The 22,849-nt window shown below is 41.5% G+C and overlaps 1 protein-coding gene across 1 annotated transcript; it reads left to right on the top strand.

Annotated features, from left to right (window-relative positions):
* Window positions 1–58: 58 nt before the first annotated feature.
* On the top strand, window positions 59–21,087 carry FGF5 (fibroblast growth factor 5). The gene is made up of 3 exons (XM_044224130.1): window positions 59–467; window positions 8,217–8,320; window positions 20,401–21,087. The coding sequence occupies exons 1-3, from the start codon at window positions 107–109 to the stop codon at window positions 20,746–20,748; spliced, it is 813 nt and encodes a 270-aa protein (XP_044080065.1). The 5' UTR covers window positions 59–106; the 3' UTR covers window positions 20,749–21,087.
* Window positions 21,088–22,849: the final 1,762 nt, after the last annotated feature.

The following is a 22,849-nucleotide window of genomic DNA, read 5'->3' as shown; positions in this document are numbered from 1 at the left end:
CCCGGGGCGGCGAGGGGGGCAGCGCCAGAGGCTCGCAGCCGCGCGGGGGCCACGGAGCCCAGAAGCAGCCCTGCAAGATGCACTTAGACACCCGGCGGCTGGAAGAATGAGCTTGTCCTTCCTCCTCCTCCTCGTCCTCAGCCACCTCGTCCTCAGCGCCTGGGCTCGCGGGGAGAAGCACGTCGCCGCCAAAGGGCACCCCGGACCCGCTGCCACCGGCCGGAGCCCGGGAGGCGCCCGCAGCAGCCGGAGCGGCAGGGGCACGACGTCCTCCTCCGCCGCCGCCGCCTCCCCCTCCCCCGGCGCTTCTCCGGGCCACCGAGGCGGCGGCTCGGAGCAGAGCAGCTTCCAGTGGAGCCCCTCGGGGCGCCGGACCGGCAGCCTGTACTGCAGAGTGGGCATCGGTTTCCATCTGCAGATCTACCCGGATGGCAAAGTCAACGGCTCCCATGAAGCCAACATGTTAAGTAAGTTGCTCCCTCGCCCGGCCCAGCGCGTCCTGAGCGGGCGGCGGGGGACTCGGGCGGGACCGCGGCTGTGCCCCGACCCGCGGGGGCACCTTCGGGAACGCGGGCTGCGGGACCGGGCGGCCCCGGGGCGGCCGGCGGCTCGGGAGCGGACGCGTCCCTGCGGCCGCGCTCGCGCGCCCCTCTCCGGGTTAGAGAAATGGCGATTCCTGCGGCGCCGGCGGCCGGCGGCCGGGCGCCCCGGACGGGCCCCCTCGTTTCGCGCTTGCGGGGTCCCGGAGGAGCCGCAGCCTGGGCCTGGGAAAAAAAACAAGTCCTTCTGCTCGTTCGGTTTCTGTTTACCTCCCGCTTCTGCTTACGAGCCAGCATTCTTCAAGAGGCGTCAAAGTGCATCCCTTCTCCTTGCCCAAAACGGAACAGTTACTTTTTTTTAGAAGAACCAGATTCACAGGCCGCCCCTCCAACGGCCACCAGGAAGCCCAGAGCAGTAGGTATTACACATACCTGTGTCCGATTTATGCCCACGGCATACACACCTGCACGCTACAGCTACATACATACACCGTGTGCGCGGGATCCCGGGGGAGAGCAGACAGCCCCTGCCGGGAAGAAGACAGGCGTCCGGGAAGCTGGGCACGTTTAGAGAAAGATAGTGGTGGGCGCTGGAGCGACTGACTTCAAAGTTGCGTTTAGCAACGTTCAGTGCGTTGAGACCGTGACAGCGCCTTGTGAGGAAGTGGCCAGCCTTTGGTTCCCCAGGACGGTTAAGGAAAAGTTCTTTATTTTGGAAGAAACTCAGAGGAGGTTCAATTCCTTACAGGTGCACAGTGTGTAGGTTGTTTTGTTTTTGTTTAAGCTAAGTGTGACATTTTCTTTCTGAGTTCTGTCTCTAGCTGCATCTCTTCCCTTCCCTCTTCCCTTCCGCGCGCGGGCGTTTCCAGCCCGTCACTGCTGCTCCTCGGGTTCCTCTCGCTGCCTCCAGAGCTGCGGGAGACTCGGGGTGTGCACGAGACTGGGGCGATCGCTCCGTGGCTTCCCCTCGGAAGGGCCAGATCGCTCATCCGGCAGGGGTTAACCCAACAGACAGACCCACAGCCGGGGCCTGCGAGATACCCAGGAGGAGCGGGAGCGTGGCCAGAAGGCTGCGCGGCGTCCGGTCCCCTGGCCGTCGAGTGTCAGCCCGGGAGCGAGCTCCCAGGTGTGCGCGACCCCACAGGCCACTGAGCTTCTCTAACCCCCGAAGGAGCGCGGGCGCCTCGGCGGGGCTGGCAATCTGGCTGCCGCCTGCCAAGCAGGGCTGGAGGTGTGCACGTCGGGGGGGTGGTGTGCGGGCGGGCACGGCTCCCCCCGGGGGTTCGGAGGCAGGGTGCGGCAGACCCGCGGTGCGCGCGTCCACACCCGCCCCTGCCCCGACTCCTGCGAGCTGAGCGGTGCGGCTCCAGCGGGCCGCGGTGCGGTGTTTCGGGGCCCTGGAGCCCCGAACCAGAGCGCGCTCTTCCGAGTGTGCCCCCGCGAGCCCCGGGGCCTCCCACGCGCTCCGTGGAGGAGGCTGGTTCTATGTTTTAAGGTTCTCCGCACCCTTATCAAACAACTCACCATCTTGGGTCATAAAGGGCAGGTGTGTTAGGGCGAAAGGGACCTTCACAAGATTTCAGGGGCAGCGAGAGTCACCGTGTACTTCAGTATTTCCACTTGCCTTTCTCATTCCCCCCCACCCAACTTCCCACTTCTGATCTTTCCACCTTTCTTTTACAGGAAAACTTTTCCTGTTCTGTTCAGTTTATCCAGGAAATCAGCACCAGCACAAGAAAACTTCTGTGTTCCCAAGGGAGGACCCAAAGTTAGCATTTAACAGGCTGCTGGTTGGATCTGGGGGTGAGGGGGAAGCACGTCTCTAGGGTGGGTTTGGATGTACTAGTGGTCTCTGAAATCCAAACTCCTTCCCAGGATACTCACCCTCCTCTCTTGGAAAAGACAGATTTTTGCAGCTTAGGCCTTGCCAGAAGGGAGGTTCTAGAAAAGCACAGGAAGGAACAAGAGAGCAGTTCAGCAAAGAATACAGTCACCTGAAGGGGGCCTTGACCGATATGGCTATTAACAAGGTATATTTTATTTTATTTTATTTTTTTAAAGATTTTATTTATTTGACAGACAGAGATCACAAGTAGGCAGAGAGGCAGGCAGAGAGAGACAGAGGGAAGCAGGCTCCCCGCTGAGGAGAGAGCCCAACGCCAGTCTGGATCCTGGGACTCCAGGATCAAGACCGGAGCTGAAGGCAGAGGCTTTAACCCACTAAGCCACCCAGGTGCCCCAAGGTACATTTTGTTTTAAAATCCACTTTAAAAAGATACCTAGAAAGGAACAGCGATGTTCACTAAAAAACACCCAAATAAAACTTCCTTAATTTAACACGTTCCCCCATTCATTCCTGTTTAGAATAGCCTTTCGGAGTGTGGTCTGTCTTTCAGATGGCCGCCATCATTCATTCACTCACTCATTCATGTGTGCATCCTTAAAAGGCTGCCTACATCATTAGCCTTAATATTTTGATTACTTCTGGGGGTTGGGGGATTTTTTTAGTTTGTTTTTGCCTTCCATAGATTTTTCTCACAGAGAAAACCATAACTTGAATATTTAAGTCTTGGTGGCTTTCTGCTTTGTGATGTCTGTGTCCAGTACTATGGTTTCACTACCACTGCTGGATGCAGAATTTATGAAATATGTCATGTTTAGTGGGAAAGCGTGTACTTTGGAAATTTAAGATAAGCCTCTGCCCCAAAGAGCTGTAAAAGAGAAACAGAAACCTGCTAATTGTGGTCATACACCTCTTTGAAAGCAGCACTTGATGGTTTCCCCACACGTACCTAGAACTAAGGCATCGGTCATGGGCTGTTGTGTAGAGTACATAAGGAAACCTTTGTTGTTTAAGTCTCACAGGAGACACAGAGCTGGGACCAGAGGGGACCACAGAGGACACACCAGAGCTTTGCCTTATCATCTCATGTTACTGTCTGTGAGTTAGCAATGAGGAAAACTCACATTCCTTTGGCTACAGCATAATACATGTTACTTCAGGAAACAGTCAAAACCTTGCCATCGGGCTGCCTTCTTCTTTTTTTTTAATCAAACTGCCTTCTAACAGGTTCTTTTAGACTCAGTAATTTTCTGTAATGTTTGTCAGAAGAGATGCATGTAACTATCATTTGATACTAACATTTCTGAAAACTGTGAATATTTTCTAGTTTTACCATCAGAAGTATACTCTGACCATAGATTTGGAAACACGATTTATTTAGTTAAGGCATGCCACTTAATATATTGTTAGCTTCTCTTACACAGTAGTTATTCTAAGTTTTGGAGACAGAAAAATAAGCTCATTCTTCATACTCGTAGTATGAAGAAATACCAGGGAAGGATGAAGAAAGATGGACAGGACAAGGCAAATGATAAAATCCCTCTATTGAATAGAAGCAAAGGTTTTGCTTTAATTTATACACTTCCAAGTTCAGCTTCAATGCTTCTGTTGACTTATGTTGGGCCATTGACGAACAGCCAGTCAAGTAATTATCCATTCAGGCAGCTGAAGTTGAAGACTATGGTTGCAAAAGCCAAAGTGTTCACTTAAAATATGAAAATTCCAGTCATATATTCTGACTGAACTGAACCCTTGGTTTTATTAATTTTTGAAAATCTAAATTCACTATCAATTTTGGGGTCATGTAGAGTCAACCTTTTACGTAGTCCCCCAAGCCTAGCTAAATCTATAGCTGTATCTACTGAGCAGGAAAACTCAAGTGAAAGATCTCTGTTACTAATTTAATCACTGAAAACTGCTAAGTTGGGTATTTCAAGACTCGGATTTGATAATGGCACAGCATATCTGTTGCCCTGTGAATGCAAGTAGAGAAACTTCAGTTTTGAATTATTTTCTTTGAGGATTTTCAGATGAGCTGTTGAAAGCTTCTGGATACAGATATCCGTGTCCTGTATGCCATTCACTAAAAAAGAGAAAAGGGAAGAGTTTACATGATTTTATCAGCCATCATTAATAGAGTCCTGCTGTATTAAAAAAAAAAACCTGGAGAGGACAAAGGTTAAAAAAATCTAGACACATATTCTCTTACTGAAATAAACTTACTTTGTAAAGCATGTCTATGCGTGTAAGTAGTGGATTAGACAATGTGTGGATAAATTCTTGCCTCCTTCAATCTAGATGTCAACCCTCAAATTCCACCAAGAGAAAATAGTGTTTTTCTATTAAGCACTGCTTTTTTCTTTTGATTCTCTTGCACGTTAACACCCTAAGAAGGATAACACATTGTCATTAGCACTCTAATGGGAAGTAATTACCCTGCCGGACTCCCCAAGCAGAGGCCAGAATTGAAGGAGAGTAAAATGTGTGTCCATACATGTGTGCACTTGGGGTGTCCTGAAAAAGGAAACAGAGGTTGTGAGAAGGTCAAATTCAGTGTAGTGAACATTCATTGACTATCTGATCTATGAGATATACTTGGCCTTCCACAATTTTGCTTAGGGATACCATCTTGGCATCCATAATGGGAATTGTAAATTCTCATAAAATGTATTATTACTGGCTCTAAAAAGAGTCAGGAAACTACTGAAGTTGAGAAAAATTTAGTTTTAGAGAAATGCTTTCTGGGATTTATATATGTGTGATTTAATGCATGAGGGTTTAAAATATTATATAGAATTCTTTAGTGCCTTCCTGAGATTTGGTATAGTAAAATCAATAATTGTGTGATCTCTTGGAGATGGGGTCAGGGAGTTGAACTGCAGAATTTGCTCCAACATTCTCACAAAAAAAGATCTTGTGAAATTACTGTTGAAATTACGTTGGAAATTATGATCTTAATACCGTTCTCAATATTACATCATAATTACATTAAGATTTAGAAGATCATACCAAAGTTACCTATGTGAAAAAATAATTATTTCATCTGATCTCATCTTTATCTTTCCTGCATTCTTCATAATTTTAAATAGAATATATGCAAAAGTATATTTTAAGCTTTCAATTAAATATATATATATATATATATATATATATATATATTTTTTTTTTTTTTAATTACAAAATCCAGAGGTGCCTGGGTGGCTCAGTGAGTTAAAGCCTCTGCCTTCGGCTCAGGTCATGATCTCAGGGTCCTGGAATCAAGCCACACATCGGGCTCTCTGCTCAGCGGGGAGCCTGTTTCCCTTCCTCTCTCTCTCTCTCTGCCTGCCTCTCTGCCTATTTGTGATCTCTCTCTGTCAAATAAATAAATAAAATCTTTTTTAAAAAATAGAAAAATAAAAAATTATAAAATCCATTCATTCCCAGGCAATATATCATTTTTACACTGGTACTTGCAAGAAAAGAAACCAAGCAGTATATATAATAAAATAGCAACCCTTTACATATATTATTTCATCTTCCCAGTGTAATTTGTTATGATGCAAATTTTACATAGCATACACATACAGAATGTACATAGAGTGTGTTAGGAAACAAGTGACTCAAAGTGGGTTTTCTCAAAATAGAATACATTACTTGTCAGAAGCTATAGTTTACATAGTCAAAGCTTTAAATAAATACGGAGACTTTGTCTTGACCTCTGAAATGTTAGCCTGTAAATGGATACATTCAATAAGAATTCTATCACTTATGCTACCATGTATTTTTTTCATTAAAACACAGGTTTGTATTTACAAAACCAAGTAATTTTCCAAAGAATGAGTAAAAACACTAACAATGTAGAACCATAAGTAAATTGGGAGAAAACATCCAACGAACTCTCCTTTTTACCAATCCATATTGTCCCTTTTGTTTCTCTTGCTTGACACGTAGCCAATTTCTCATGTTTTGGTGTCTCATTTTTTAACACATTTAAGCAACATTCACAACATTTCCCCCATCTTCCAAATATCTAAAATCCTTAAGCTGTTTTTAATATTCTGTGTGATAGAAATGTAACTTTGTATCATGTTCTATTAAAGCTTTATTAATAACATCATCACAATGTATTACATCGTATCTTGTATCTAACCTTACAAAGCATTCTGTGTGCTTTGTCACTATGTGATAAAATGGTAATGCTTCTAAATCCTTGGGTGTGCGTCAGTCAAATAATTTGTACGGCAAAACCTATCGAAGAGAGCATCTTGAAAATGTTTGGAAGAAAATAATTAATGAGTGACAGTTTCTTTAGGAGTTTCTTCTTAAAAGTGAAAGTAGTCCCTTTCAAATAGTTTTTTGTTTTTGTTTTGTTTTGTTTTGTTTTCAAGAAATATCCACTAATAAAGGGGTAGTGGCAGTTTCCCTGAAGTGTTTTGTTTACTCTGGACTAAATATGCTTATAACAAAGACAATAGTTCGGCTACCCCTTTCCCCCCATGAACTTTCTGATCAAGTGTTTTTAAGAAATCAAGTTGAATAAATAAGCAGCAATATTTGCTACAATTATAGGTACTAACTCACATTGTGCAAAAAAGTGCCTAATGAAGGCATTTATATATATGTATTTCTATATGTCATATGTATGTGTATCCACAATACTGCCTTTTTGGTAAATTGACTAATTTTATATGTATTTCAAATACTGCAGGTGGAGGCTACTGTTTTTCAAAATTTCCAGTGAACTTCTCTATTCAGTAGACTATTATTGAGATATCTACTTAGTGTGTATATTTAGAATAATTTAGGTTAAAATGTTGAGATTTTCTTCCCTTCTCCCATCCTTTCTTCATTCCTTTCTTTCTTCCTGGGCTAGGTCCCTTCTTAGCTCTAGCGAACTATAAGATTTTGTCCTCCCCTACCAATTTTTTGGCAATTTGAGGTGGGCAGTTAACAAAAAAGCACTATGCTTTTCTCAAGTTCATATAAACTATATATGAGTTTATGATAAACAGACAGGAATTCTAATTATATACAGACTATGAATTTCATCTTAAAATACTGTGTGAACTGTGGTATGTGATTCTCTTGACACAGTTGATGTGGACTTTCAAATTATTATAGGAGACAGAGGAACATGGACTTGATAATGCTAACTATGAAATACTAAATATAAACAGTAATGTAATAAAATACCTCATTAAATTTTTTGCCAGAAAAACCGTTTAAAATGCAGGATGTCCCAAACCATAATGCTTTAACACTCATTGAGCCAATAATCCCAAATTATTTATAATGCTTTCAACATCTTTTTATGTGTAGTCTTTAAAGGAACTACTCTCTGAATGATTGAATATGGTACATATTGATTTGTATAGTTATTATAATTTGAGGAGAGGTATTTATTTCATGTAAATAAGAAGAATTTGTCTCTGGCTTTCAGTGTTTATATCAGTCTTGGGCCAGACTTTATGAGATTTAATATTAAAAGCAGTGTATTTTCTCTGATAGAAAACAATGGATGAGAATTAGTTTGAAAAAATTTAGATTGAGATTGAGAAGATTCTATGGGTAAACACTGTTTACTAAAAGTGATCTATTTGTAAGGAAAAAAAAGAATTATTAATGAACGAGAACTAAGCTTTTGAATATTAAAATTTGCTATTTTAAGTGAACACTTGCATGCTAGACTTTTCTTTTTTAAAATAATGAATGTCATGAAAGATATGGATGTTAAATACTGTTTTTTTTAAATCACAGCTATAAAGAATGAAAAGAATCTATGTAGAAATTTAATTCTACACAATGATATATAGAGGAGTGTGTGTTTTATTTTGGGATTTCTGTCATCCTAGGTATTTTGGAAATATTTGCTGTGTCTCAGGGGATTGTAGGAATACGAGGAGTTTTCAGCAACAAATTTTTAGCGATGTCAAAAAAAGGAAAACTCCACGCAAGTGTAAGTAGAACCATTTATACTTGTTAAAGGTGTTACGGAGTGTCTACATTTGTAGAATGGAACAAAGTAATTTCCCACATTGGTAGAGGAACAATTTGCTCAGAGGACATAATTTTTTTTAAATTATATGTACATTTAACCAAGATGTTCTTATAAGTAATCATTTTTATATTTTAGTCACTTGAAAAGATAATATAGCGTCCACAAAAAATTTTTAAGGATGAATGTATTTCAAAATAGCACCACTCTCAAAGTGATCGCTACTATTTATTTCTTAAAATTTGTCCAACTGAAGAGAAATATTATGGAAGTGATAATATTATATAACAACTAAAATGTACATATTTGTGGTGATTGTGTGTGCATATTTGCTAGATCAGGCTCTTATTCAATTTTATAAGCTATTCATGATGTCAGAAATTAGGTCTAAGTAATGTAACGTATTTTCACATCATTAAGTGTGGAGAGGAATCAATAATGAGAAGATTTTGATCATGCTTAGAGAAATTCAGTTTCTCCATTTGAGGACTCTCATTTTGTAATTTTGTTGCATCAAAAATAATAGTTAAAATTATGAAGACTAATTTTGCACTTTTAGTTTTTCAAGCCACTTATATATTTTGTAATCAATTTATAAATTATAGATTTCTATGGTTTTTTTCTGAAAATACTCACTACTTGAGAAGCATTAAAACATTGTAAAGATAATAACATATGTCTAGCTTGGTTTTTCTACTCACAGATTTGATTTACTTTTTTTTAGTCCCTATGTACAGCACTTAAAAGTGACTTATGCTTTTTCTGTAGTGTACTAAGATTTGTCACATTATATCATTTTTATAAAGCAATTATTATTTAATGTTAGTCCTTTACTTCTTATTCTCTCTAATTTTTACTAAATGAATTGGAGAAATATTGCTTTTCTGGTTTTTGAAGTAGGTAGAAACTTTTATTTAAGAATATAATCAATTGAAAATTGTGATTTATCATTTTTACTTACAGATCTTTAAAAAATTCATTGAGAGTTTCATTTGTTTCAATGTGTAAAAATTTCAATTTTCTTTTTTCTAAAGGTGACTTGTTAATACAAGGGGTAGCAGAATTCAAGCGATCTCTATACTTATTTGAAGATTAAATGAGATAATATATTTAAAACTTTTAAACAGCATTTGGTACATTGTAAGTGCTCAGTAAATACTAATATTATACAGTAATCTAAATATAATAGATACTGAATGATTGAGATAAACAAAAACCCTTGCTAACCTCTTTAATCACTGATTATAAGAATTATAAAAAGATTTACCGTGAACCATGAGAGACTATGGACTCTGAAAAACAACCTGAGGGGTTTGAAGGGGCGGGGGGGGGTGGGAGGTTGGGGTACCAGGTGGTGGGTATTATAGAGGGCACGGATGGCATGGAGCACTGAGTGTGGTGAAAAAATAATGAATACTGTTTTTCTGAAAATAAATAAATTGGAAAAAAAATAAAAACCCTTGAGCTAACATATACAATGGTTAAAGACTAAGTTCTTTTAAAAAAATAAAAAAGATTTACCTACTTCATCTTGTGCGGTGAGAAAGCTATAATACAGTTTTCACAAAGTAATCACTCTTTGATTATTTATTTACGGGGCAAAGTTCTGCATCAGTGTGCAGAAGCAGGGCATGCTGTTTTATTAAAAAATTTGATTTTTAAAAATCCACATGCAGAATATTGAACACAGTGATCAGACACATCTGAACACAGGAATTTTCCCCCAGTCTACTTTAAGGTTGTAAATAATTGGAACACTTTCAGAATCTAAACATCTTAATAAAGTGCAGGGCATGTAAAGAAACTTTCTCATACTGGTTTGTTTTGGGTGAGCATCTTAACTTTGAAATTGTTCAATTTAAGCTCTAGTACATGCAAAAAATAGCTAAACTTGGGCCAGCTTAAGGATAATTGCCACGGAACTCAAAGTACTACAAATGGGTGCCAGTTAGAAAGGTCACGCCGAAAGGTGAGGTTACGTGATTCCCCTGTCAAATGCAAGTAACCAATTTCCAGAGATATGACCCAAATGTCTGAGGACGGCTGGCTGAAATAATGCAGATAATGCAAAAACAGCATCTGTTATTCTTTCTCATCTTGGCAGGCTGAAGTTATTTCATGGAATAATGACTTTTAAACAGTACAAAGCAAGTGTTGCTCCTGTCACTCACCGAAGCTCTTTGATATAAAAGTCATTCTGATGACTTTGAGGGGAGTGTAGATGAAAAACTAAGCCCTATGATTATGTGGATTCTTTTTAAATCAGTGGTCCAAGCCCACTTTCTCTTATCTGAGCTCTTATTGGCACTTTTTCTTTAGGTGGAAAACTAATTAAATTATAAAGTGATTTATTTTTAAGGAAGTTGAATTCAGAAATAGTATTAATCCTAGCAATTATCAGTTTTATGCCCAGATGGTTTCTTTCTTGTTTTCTTCTAGTTAAACACATTGAAAAATTGTTCTTGTAACTTTAGATATAATTATTTGATTTAGTTTTGATTTACACAAAATTGCATTGTCACAGAAAAAGCTAAAAACCTTTACATTTTAAGATTAAATGTGTAATTTGTGAGCTGCTCTAAATTAATAACTGCCCAGAGACATTTAAAGAGAAACTTATAATCATTTTGCTATGTATATACGCATATATGTGAAAACCATGTTGCACACCTTAAACTTACATAATATTATATGTCAATCATATCTCAACAAAACCGGAAAAAATTTAAAATTAATAGAGTACTTTCAGGGTTTTATTTATAAAGTAAATATGAACCAAAAATGTAAAACATTCATATAATTTTGGAGAAAGTAATTCCCATATTGTATTGGGAAATATTCATGAATAATTATAGATTTTCAACTTATTTTTTACAGTAACAATTAGAATATTGAGAATGAGTTGCAGGCACAGACAATGTATTTGCACAGTTCTTTAAAAACTCTTTCACTCACATTGTCTCATTACATGATTTGGGGAGGAAGCAGTCTTAGAGATGTTAAATCTTTTCCCAAGTTAACACGTGGCCGAATCAGAATCACCCTTCTATAACTCTTTTTCTATAAATGCTATAATGCTTTGTAGGTAAAAGCTAGTTGAAAGAAGATGCTGAGTTTTGTTTGGAAACAATTTCCTTGTTTTCCCCATATTGTTTTATAGGAATAATAATATTTTCATATTACATGACAAAGAATAAATATCATGGTGCATCCTTACAATATTTTGCTTGTGTTTTGCACCCCCTTCCCCAATTCTGTTTGGATTCTTTTTCCGTATCTATTTCTGTGTCTCTAGTTCTCAACTTCAAGTCTAGAGAAGCAGGGCGGGGGGTGCCTGGGTGGCTCAGTGGGTTAAGCCGCTGCCTTCGGCTCACGTCATGATCTCAGGGTCCTGGGATTGAGTCCCGCATCGGGCTCTCTGCTCAGCAGGGAGCCTGCTTCCCCCTCTCTCTCTGCCTGCCTCTCTGCCTGTCTGTGATCTCTGTCTGTCAAATAAATAAATAAAATCTTTAAAAAGAAGAAGAAGAAGCAGAAGAAGCAGAGGGGATGTGGTCCTCACAGAACTTACCACAGAATTTCACACCTGCTGGTCACTCAGTGTGACGATGTGTTGCATAGGGGACGCCTCTCAAGATGAATTTTCAAAGCAGGAGTGAGCTCTGCTTTGTTCAGAAGTTTTTCATCTAGAAAATGCTTCCGTATCAGCGACACAAAGATGGAAGACAGGAAAAAGAGCCCGGAATGGGTCACACTGCGGCAGCATTTGTGCTGATGTTTTTCTTTCTTCTTTTTTTTTTTTTTTAAGATTTTATTTATTTAATTGACAGAGATCACAAGTAGGCAGAGAGGCAGGCAGAGAGAGAGGAGGAAGCAGGCTCCCTGCTGAGCAGAGAGCCTAATGCGGGGCTCGATCCCAGGACCCTGAGATCATGACCTGAGCCGAAGGCAGAGGCTTTAACCCACTGAACCACCCAGGAGCCCCTGTGCTGATGTTTTTCTTGTGCTAAGTTTGTTAATTCGGTAAGAGAAATTTTCTCCTGGCGCCAAGTACGCAGGTGAACGTGTGCACGTGGACATGCACACGGAGATGACTGAAGTTCAAACAGAATTTCACTAGAACGTTCCAAGCACCCGTGCAGCCCGCTTCCTGCTGTGCAGGTGTTCTCAGCGTTCTGTGCAAGGATGAAGGCGTCTGGTCTTCCTCTTGTCAAGGTGTGCTGGGAATCATTGCGGTGGGAGCCGAGGTCTGCCTCCCAAGAGCCGTGAGGGTTAGTCAGACGGAGCCTTCGCTGGGACTCCACTCGCCTCCTCAACTCATCCCAGGCTGAGGTAGTTGTGGAAACGAGCTCGCTTCTCTTGCTGTCTCTGTCTCTCTGCCTGCTTTCTGTTCCTGTTCCTTCCTCACTCTGTTCCTGCTCTCTCCTCAGCTTCCTTATCTCTGTCGAAATCCCCCCAGAGAGCCCTTCTGGGTTTGTCTGACGAGGGTCCAGATGTAGGAGTGAGAGACCTTGAGTGCGGGGGGGGGGGTACCGACACAGTTAGATTGTGTCATTCTAGTTAAATTACGCCTACTCTTTTACCTAATCTTTTCCTTCCTTGGTTTTATCAGCTGCAAATGGAGGAAAACTAAAGTAACCATCTATTGTGATAGTTGAGCAGTTTAAATGAGATAATACATATGAAAGATCTAGAATAGCGCCTGAGGTGGGGGGGAATAAATTCAGCATTTATTTTTTAAAGACTTTTTACAATTTAAGAGTGAGAGAGAATGCGGGTACACTAGCAGGGGAAGGGGGGAGAGTTAGAGGGAGAAGCAGACTCTGTGTTGAGCAGGGACGCCCAGGCAGGCTCCATCCCAGGACCCTGGGATCATGACCTGAGCCAAAGGCAGAGGCTTAACCGACAGAGCCACTCAGGTGCCCCGTGTCCACCATTTAATTTAAGAAAGAATCTCCTTAATTTGCTCGGGGGCAGCTGTGTGATGATCCTGTCTCCTCTCTCAGGAGAAGACTTCCTGATTTCGGGGTCAGGCAGCTGTGACCCTTCAGATATTTAGACCAGCCTCAATCCTATTTATCACTGATGCTTTTTTCCTTTAGGTCCAGATTTTTTGTGTCCACAGGAGCCCCTTATCTCCAGAGTTTCCCTTTTTTCAAAGAACTTAATTTGAAAGCAAAATTCTCAGGCTCAAGCTCTTAAGAGACAAGGATTTCTTACGATCATAATCTCATAATTCTTTTAGAGCCCTGTTGCGTCTTGTTTTTTCCCTAAAGAAAACGGAAATCCTGGAAAAGATGGTTATCATGTTTTTTTTTTTTAGCCTTTTCATAAAATATGCAAGATAGTATGTTGTCTATTGGAGAAAAAACATTTTAGCTTATTTTAAAGGTCCAGAGAGAAGCATGTGGTAGAATTATTTTAGTTTCTCAGGGTTTTAGGGGATCATGTTTGGAAGGAAAGCTAATTGCAGAGTTTACGAAACAGGCATGGAATGTGTGCTTGATCAGCCCTGAGCAAGGACTAGAGCGTCTTCCTTTCCTGGTTGTGGAGGGTGCCAGCTGGCTGGCCCGGGATGGGAGTCTGGAGTGGACTTCCTGCGCTGGGGGCAGTGTGAGGAGGAGTCAGCAGCCCCAAGAGCTCGGCGTGTTTACTGAAAGGGGGAATGGAGGCTTGAGCAATAGTTACCATCATCATAAAAAAAATAACCTATTAAGCACTCCACTCTCCCAGTCCAGACCTTGAGCTCTCCAAAGGCATTTGACTAGAAACTCCCCTTGCCCTCTAAGGGCTTTCAACTTACATAGTAAAACTAAATGTCCGTTAGTTCAGGCTCAAAAATGGGCTCAGGGCTCGGCCTTTGCAGTAAATGCCAGTTTTCCCTCAAATTCACACTATGTGAAACTAGCTAGAGAGCCTGTTTTATTGAGGAAATCTGGGTGGGATGAGTGGACTTACAGCTCCAGAGTTCCATTTCAGCCCAAAGCTGGAGACGGTGCTCTGTTTCGCCAGTGGTGTGGAGAATGGCATTGTTTCTCATCAGTATTTTAACACGGAGCAACTTCCAGACAGGTAGGACTAGACGGAAGTCTAAGAGATGCCCTTGGGTTTGTGTGGTGTGAAGGAGCTGAGCCGAGGCGCTGGGAGATGCGAGCTGGAAGTCACAGGTGCCTACCCCCGCGCTTGGTAAACATGGGGCTTCATAGAATTGTTTTCTTTCCTTTTCTGACCAGAGAATTAGATCATAGCATCCTGCTTGTCTTGGGATTACTGTGAGGGAGAAACAGGAGATGTAAGTTCCCCGGCACAGAGGAGCCCTCAGTAGGCCAGCTGTTTGAGTTATGAAGAGCATCAGAGAGAAAATTCTTACCTCCCCTGCGTCAGGTAACACGGGATGCTGGTTAATGATGTAATTCCAGGGTCTCACCTTAGACTTACTAAAACATGACCTCTGCAGATAGGGCCTGGGGAACCTGCATTTTGAACTGGCTCCTGGAATAATTTTAGGTCAATTCGTAAAATTGGGAGGGGGAGAAATCCGGTGGTCATTTTTCTTCATTACATTATGTCAGGCTGGTTTATTAATATTTTTGGTTTAGTTTTTATTTATTTATTTGACAGAGAGATCACAAATAGGCAGAAAGGCAGGTGGTTGGTGGCGAGGAAGCAGGCTCCCTGCTGAGCAGAGAGCCCGATGCGGGGCTGGATCCCAGGACCCTGAGATCATGATCTGAGCCAAAGGCAGATGCTTAATGACTGAGCCACCCAGGTGCCCCACATTGGTTTATTATTAAATCCCACTTATATATTCCCTTGGTCATTCAGGATGAAGAACATTCTATGATATAGAATGGACAGATGGTCAGTGCCGAGCAGGAAGCAGGCTATGCCCTGGAGATAGCATAGTGTGGCTGCAACTGAACTCTGGGAAACCTTTGTAGTCAAGAGTAAAACGTGGCTCTTTGGGGGAATGCCGCCCTGTGCTGGGGTACTCTGCGTGGAAGCAATTGGAACAAGGTCTGCCTTTTAGCCTTTAATCACCACCAAAGGTGGGGCGCCTTTGGTCAGGGAACATTCAGCACAACCACACATGACAGCCTAGGCTAAGGGCACCTGGCCGGGGCAGCCCCATCAGTGGGAACAGGGGTGGGACCCGAGAAGCACTAACAGGAGACAGGGGAACCAGACGCAGGGATGCAAGCAGTAAGGGAACTCTGCTTAAAGTACAATTTGGTTTATAATTGTTTTTATCACAGTCTATAATAATGTTTTAATTATTTAATAATATAAATTGGCTGTAGCCCACAATAACATTCTAATTATTTGTATTTGGTTAATTATTCCTTCACAAGGTTTTTCAAAAGAGGGAGACAAATCAAAGAAAACAAAGCAAAATAAAGAACTAAAATTGAGGGGCACCTGGGGGGCTCAGTGGGTTAAGCCTCTGCTTTCGGCTCAGGTCACGATCTCAGGGTTCTGGGATCGAGCCCCGCATCGGGCTCTCTGCTCAGCAGGGAGCCTGCTTCCCCCCCACCCACAAGCCCCGCCGTCTGCCTCTCTGCCTGTGATCTCTGCCTGTCAAATAAATAAATACAATCTTTAAAAAAAAAAAGAACTAAAATTGATTAAGTACCCCACAAACTGCAGGGATTGTACTGGCATAGGTCCAGATCCAGTCCTCTCCGTCCCTTTCTGCTCCATGCGTGTTTCCGCGGCGTGAAGTGAGAACAGCCTCCTGTCCTGGCGACGTCCTCTATCGTCACACACCAGGGTATTTACGAAGGAACGAAACTATGTTAAGAGGTTTTAGAAAGCTTTTAAAAAACAATGTTTCAGAAAGAATTTTCTGTTTGGCTCACTTGACCCTCAGATTTCAATTAAGCAGAATTAGTCTTTTCTAAAATATCCAGTTAATCAAAGTTTTACTTTCTTTGAACTGAATTTGACCTTTCTTCTAAACATCCATTGTGTGTTCTCACTGTGGGAAGAGATGAGTAGAAACAAGGCACAGAGTCCTTCTAATCCAAAATTTCTTGTTTTCCTTAATGGCACTCTTTCTCCTCCTCTGAAGAATTAGGCTATACAAGCAAAAAATAGCTTCATTTGTTCAAGTTTCATTTGTTTTGTCCATTAGGACTATATTAAATTGCATCAGGACTGTACCAAGTTACATAAAATTTAGCCCAACATTTCATTTTAATTTTACAATTATGATTTGTTGAATGTAACGTGTTTTTACACTTGCAAGATCAGGGAGAAATTGAGGAGAAAAACACATAATTTAATTCAACAAAGAGCGTGGACAGGACCGTGTCTGTTTTGTTTTTCATTGGAGAAGTGGCAACTAGCAGAGTGCCTGACAGGTGATACATAGTCCGGAAGCATCTGTTGAGGAGACCCGTAAAAATGAATTTTTTCAAAGATATGGGTTCTTTAGGACCATTTTAGTGTTCAGTTTTGCGACGGCCGACGGCGCTAGCCCAATGCGGCCATGCGGGTCCTGAGTTCCGTGGCTTCCCTGAAATCTCACTCCCTCTGTGCTTCACACCGCACTATAGAAAACGTCTTTCTGGCAACTTCACTTTATCTAGGAAAATAATGTCGTTCTATTATTGAAAAAATATGTGTTTTGCCAAAGGACTTCTTATAATTCAAAGGAGATTAAAAAAATAAAAAACCACCTGGTTTTTAATTTAACTTACCATCCAAGACTGGGTGATGGTAAACGCATACGTTTATTTGAGCACCTGTCGCGAAGACCCGTATTGCTTACTGAGTCTCTGCCATATAGACGGTTCGTGCGCAACATGAGGGACAGAAGTTAGGGTCAAGGCCACCGTCGTTTCTGAACCAAGCCAGGAGTCGTGTCCTCAAGAAGAAACTAGATCTCCTGGTGAAAAAATTCACTGATGAGTTTGTTTCAGATGGTTCTGTTCCATCGCAGCTGGAAGACTTTTTCAGACAAAACACGAATTTAGAAGTCCATTGAGAAAGCCAAAACAGTCTGCCTGCCTTCACTCCTGCTCTCATGCGGGGGGCTGGAACGGCTGTGGGGCTTCCCACAGTGTGTGGGTCCTCGGGTTCTGGGCACCTCTGCCCCTGGTGACAGTCAGTGACCCTTGGAAAATCTAGAGCCCAAAGAGCCTTCTTTCCTCTTAAGAGCTGAAGAACATGAATCCCAAGGAGGGAAAGAAGGTTTTAGACAGAATAATTTGAGCGGGTGGAATTCGGGGGCTTGCACCCATATGAAGGCTCTAAGATGGGATTGTTGTAAGTTTAATTCAGCGGTGTGTGTGTGTGTGTGTGTGTGTGTGTAAAGGAAAGGTTAAATACTGCAGTACACTTTAAAAAAAAAGTCAACATTGAACAAAGCAATCCCTGCTATCCTTTTTCAGGAAAATGGATTTTTGTCAAACATGAGTAAAGTCAGGTCAAGGTATAATGTATATATTTTTAAAAATGTTTTCAAGCACATTTGAAGAAAAAAATATGAGGCAGGGTAAATATACCCGCTACTCTCTTTGATGAAGCCCCATATGCCTTTCTAAAATGTGTATCCTTCTATGCAGCCCAAAACATTACAGATGGCTAGAGCTTTTATTTTAAAATAAAACTTAAAGATTATCAAATGAAATGTGACAGCATTTATGCCCTTTTAAAAGCCAAGCTATTAAAAAAAATCTACATTGACTTGTAAGAAAGTCTTTTTAATAAAAAAATAGGAACAGTAAGTGCGTCCTGTTGTACAGAGACATCTGCACAGTGCCCTTGGCCTAGACAGAGGCCAGTAGGGACGTCAGGATGCGAAGAATGCCATTAGGTGGTGGTTCTTGAAAACACCCACGTCCAGCGCCTGTAGCTTCTGGCCTTCAAATAAAGAGCCTTCTTGACTGAACTATGCTTGAATGTAAATAACGTGGGCACGCTGTCATCCAGAACGTCGGTGTGCTGCTGGAAGCTGTTGGAAGCTCCCTGAAATCGGTGGTCTTCCAGTATCGTCAGTCCTTTGCACAAGGCAAAAAATTCATGTGACCACCAAGAGTAATCTACGGAGATTGCCTTGCCGTGTTCTGACTTCAGATGCTGAGAGAAGAGCATGGCGTTATCGGAATAAGCAAGAAAAAAAAAGAAAAGAACTCTTAGTTCCAGTATAGTACTTCTTGGTCTGGTATGAAAAGGATATCTCATAAATATTTTGTGTTTTTCTCTACAGACATCAGCATATTTGGTGCTCACAAACCCAGGAACTCTAGAAAATGGGGCTCCCCGCCACTGTGAAACCTGGTGGTCTGGTCTAGGATAGGAATCCTTATTCTTTGGGACTTTTGGCCTCTTTTGCATTTGAGGAAAGCCACCCATCTTTTCCCTAGAAAAATATTTTGGTGCTCGCAATAGCCCTATGGATAAGGGTTGTGGATAAGGAGCCTAAAGCTTGCCCTTGACGGGCAACAGTGACATTTGATTGCAGATCTGTCTGTGTTCATGCTTTTGCCCTATATATTTTCCTTTAATTCCTCAACAGAATCTTCTGTTAGCAGTGAATTGTTTAAGTGAAAATCTCAAAGTAATTTAAAAACAGTAACAGACTTTAAATATGTTAAGAGTTCCTGTCATTTTTATAAATATTAGTATTATTTCACTAAGTACGCAGTAAACAGAAAACCATCAGCAGGACAGGCAAGGCATAGGACGCGTCTTCAGAGCTCTCCCTGGCCAACTGTGTCAGCCTGACCTCTTCTTCCACCACACATCCTGTGGGATTACTACCTCCACTACATTACTACGCTACTACCTGTGGAAGTTGCTACCTACCGTATGTCTTGCTGACCTGTGGACACACTGTTTCCCCTCTGAGAACTCTTTCTCATGTCGCCTGCATTACTAATATCTTGTTGTGCTTGAAGACTCAGCTCAAATGTCATCTTTTCTTTTTTTTTTTTTTTTTTAAGATTTTATTTATTTATTTGACAGACAGAGGTCACAAGTAGGCAGAAAGGCGGGCAGAGAGAGAAGGGGAGGAAGCAGGCTCCCCGCTGAGCAGAGAGCCCGATGCAGGGGCGGGGGGAGGCTCGATCCCAGGACCTTGAGATCATGACCTGAGCTGAAGGCGAGGCTTTAACCCACTGAGCCACCCAGGCACCCCTCAAATGTCATCTTTTTCCAGGAAGACTTCTCTGCCCTCTGCCCGGCCACCTCCAGCCTCCTGGATCCCTTCCTCTTGTACCCTCTGCAGACTGTGGTCATTAAGTCCCGCTATCAAGCCTCACCATGATGGACACTTACTTGTCTGCTTTTTCCACTATTCTGGGAACATTTCAAGGGCAGACATTGTGCGTGTGCGTGTCAGTGTGTGTCACAGTCTGCAGAGGGAGAGAGAGATCTGGATGAAGTATTGCTAATGACTCCAAAAGTAATTTTTTCTTCTTGGCATCGAATATTCTCTCCTGTATCACTGTGTGAAGATATATTTTTTCCTGAAGAACTCTAACACATGCAATATTAATAGGGCCATATGCTACCCCTCTCTCAGCACCATGAATCACACTGATAACATTGAAAAATGTATCCTTGTTTCAAAGGAATAATATGACCCCATTTCTCTGAACATGAATTCATGTTTTACCAGGCAATTGTTCCTTAGTAATTCAGTTCTGTTTATTTTCTTAATGGCTTAAGAGGGGGAAAAATAACTTAAAATTTTAGAAGTTAATTTTTTTACTGCCAGTCTCAAAGAAGTTTAAAAACCGTAACAGAGTTTCAATATACTAAGAGTTCCTGTTATCCTTTTTATATGCATTGATATTATTTTTCCAAGAACATAGTAAACTGAAATCAGCATTACACAAATGAATCAAGTAGGGAGGTAGAAATGAAACGTAGTAGTCTAAAGCAACCTTTAAAAAGAAGCGATGGGTCTTTACAAGAAAGGATGGAGGAGGAGGCCTTCCAGCCGGAATTCTCGGTTTCCTTCCCAGCGTGAGGCCTCATTTTCTTGCATGCTGACAATAGTATTACTGCTTAAGTTTCTTCTTTTCTCCCCCTAGGCCAAATTTACAGATGACTGCAAGTTCAGGGAGCGATTTCAAGAGAACAGCTATAACACCTACGCTTCGGCGATCCACAGAACTGAGCCTGCGGGCCGGGAGTGGTACGTGGCCCTCAACAAGAGAGGGAAGGCTAAGCGGGGCTGCAGCCCCCGGGTCAAACCCCAGCACGTCTCCACTCACTTCCTGCCCAGGTTCAAGCAGCTAGAGCAGCCAGAACTTTCTTTCACGGTCACCGTTCCTGAGAAGAAAAAGCCACCCAGTCCTGTCAAGCCAAAGGTGCCCGTGTCTGCCCCTCGGAAGAGTCCCAACACCGTGAAATACAGACTCAAGTTCCGCTTCGGGTAACCTTCATCTTGGCCTTGGAGAAACCAGGCCTTCCCTCGGAGCTTCCAGGGCTGAGAAAGAAGAATATTGGGTCCAGCTCCAGCTCTGCTGCACTGTCTCCAAGTCAGGTCACGGGCTTCAGTGCGACGGAAACAAAGATGTTTTCTGAGAGGGGCTGAACCGGAATTCTTCGTCCTAAGTGGGGAGCACAGGGCTTCAGGGCCCAAGACGGGAAAGCCTTCTGCTCTGTGCTTGGTGGTACCCAGTATGTTCTGGAAGCTCAAGAGCGCGGACTACGTACTCTCCTGACTTTTACAGATCAACCTGAAAGAACACACATGATACATTTTTATTTTTGGTTTCCAAAGAATATTTTGATGCAAATGAAATATTTTTATTAACTTTTGTTTTTGTTTTTTGGGTTTTTTTTAAAAAGTACCTCTGCATTGAGCATATTTTCTTACTTTTTTATTTTAATTAATATGACATAACCATTTGAATGCAGTTTATGAATATAAATGTGTTTATAGCCCATTTGTAACATGTGGATTTTTTTCATTTTTCTTATTCATTGCACTTTTAATTTTTATTATTATTATTATTATTTTTACCTCAGATAATGTAAGTTTAGTTCTTCGTCTTAAAATGCTTCAATTCTCTTCAATGGCACCAAAGATTCAACTTAGATCTGTGTGTGTGCGCGCATGTGTGTGTGCGTGTGTGTGTCTGTGTGTGTAAATTTGTGGCAGTATGTGGAATCCTGCCCTTTACGTGGCTGGGCTATCGTGGGCTGGGACTAAGGAGAAAATATAAGGATTTTTGGATGGAGTTATAAGTTGGAGATAAGGAAGAGAATTCAAGGCCCGGGTACACTACGTTTGCAGGATTTACTAGGATCTCATTCTGCCTTCATTTCTCTTTCTATCTACCCCTCCTGCCCTCATTCTTGAACAGCTGGAGGAATACATTTTATTCTGTCCATCAAGCACACACTATGAAACCAGAGCGCTTTAAAATACCTCTTGTATGACTCTCTGCTATCGCCACTGTACAGAGCCACAGGGAGCAGCCCACTTAGCAGAAGAACCTGGAGACCAGAAGGAGATGAATCGTGTAACAGCCAAGCACGTCTAGTGCCGTTGTCAAAAATATTCTTATTACTCAGCCTAACGCCCTTTGAGTTTGCTCTCCTGAAGGTAACCATTCCAGTGAATAGATGGCCCTCTAGAATAGATACTTTCTGATGTAGGTTTTTAGAAAGCTGGCCATGCCCTGTGGGAAATTCAGGGATGGGAACTTGGTAATTGAAAATGGCACTTGACTCTCAACCCGGACACTGAATCCTGGGCATGAATCACAGAAAATTTAACTTAAGAGAATTTACATAATTTATATGTTTTCTTGGGAAATCATTTCTATGGAGTTCTGTATAAAATGTGTTTATATTCAGAAATGTGCCAATAAAAAAGGTACAGCTAAAGCTAAGAAGTATATCTTTCATAGGAAGAGCAAGAGTTCACAGAAAGCCTGTGTCTGATAGTTAAGCATGCTTCTTTTCTTTTAAAGGATGCTGGCAAATTTTTTTAAGGTATGGTTTATTTTGGTGCACAAATGCAAAGTTGCATTTTATGCAACTTTGCAAATTGCAAGATGCACATTGCAAATTGCATTTGCAATTTATCACAATTGAACTTACTACTACTTAAGCAGTTTGCTTTTTTTTTAATGGGAACAAAGTATACACATATTAATATATGAAATCACCCATTGACAAAAATATCATGCCTGTACTCTAGTATTGTGTTTTATTATAAATCCAATAATCTGACTAAATATTGTTTGCATCCAATACATGATTTTAAAAAATACAAAATGAAATACTACAAAAATTTTCTTTAATTTATACATTATAATTCTCTTGAGTTAAATGAAACAAGACTTTGGAGACAAAATATGTCCAACTCTTATCCAACTGTCATGTCACTTTAAATGCCCAGTAGAAAACTGAAAATAACCCTTTGGTTTATTCTAACATATTGTTAAGAATTGTGCACTGTGTATCAAGTTCTTAGTACACATGACGAATTAAAGTTGTGAAACAGAACTGTAGACACGTGTTCCT

The sequence above is a fragment of the Neovison vison genome, chromosome 11, assembly GCF_020171115.1.
Source record: "Neovison vison isolate M4711 chromosome 11, ASM_NN_V1, whole genome shotgun sequence".
Classification (NCBI taxonomy): domain Eukaryota; kingdom Metazoa; phylum Chordata; class Mammalia; order Carnivora; family Mustelidae; genus Neogale; species Neogale vison.
Note: the sequence above shows the minus strand (reverse complement) of the source record. Positions and strands in the feature narration are given on the sequence as shown.

Excerpts from the sequence above, each read along its gene's own strand:
- FGF5 (XM_044224130.1), top strand. The coding sequence starts at position 107 with ATGAGCTTGTCCTTCCTCCTCCTCCTCGTCCTCAGCCACCTCGTCCTC. Across the intron at positions 468-8,216 it reads CCATGAAGCCAACATGTTAA|GTATTTTGGAAATATTTGCT; the intron begins GTAAGTTGCTCC and ends CTGTCATCCTAG. Across the intron at positions 8,321-20,400 it reads AAGGAAAACTCCACGCAAGT|GCCAAATTTACAGATGACTG; the intron begins GTAAGTAGAACC and ends TTCTCCCCCTAG.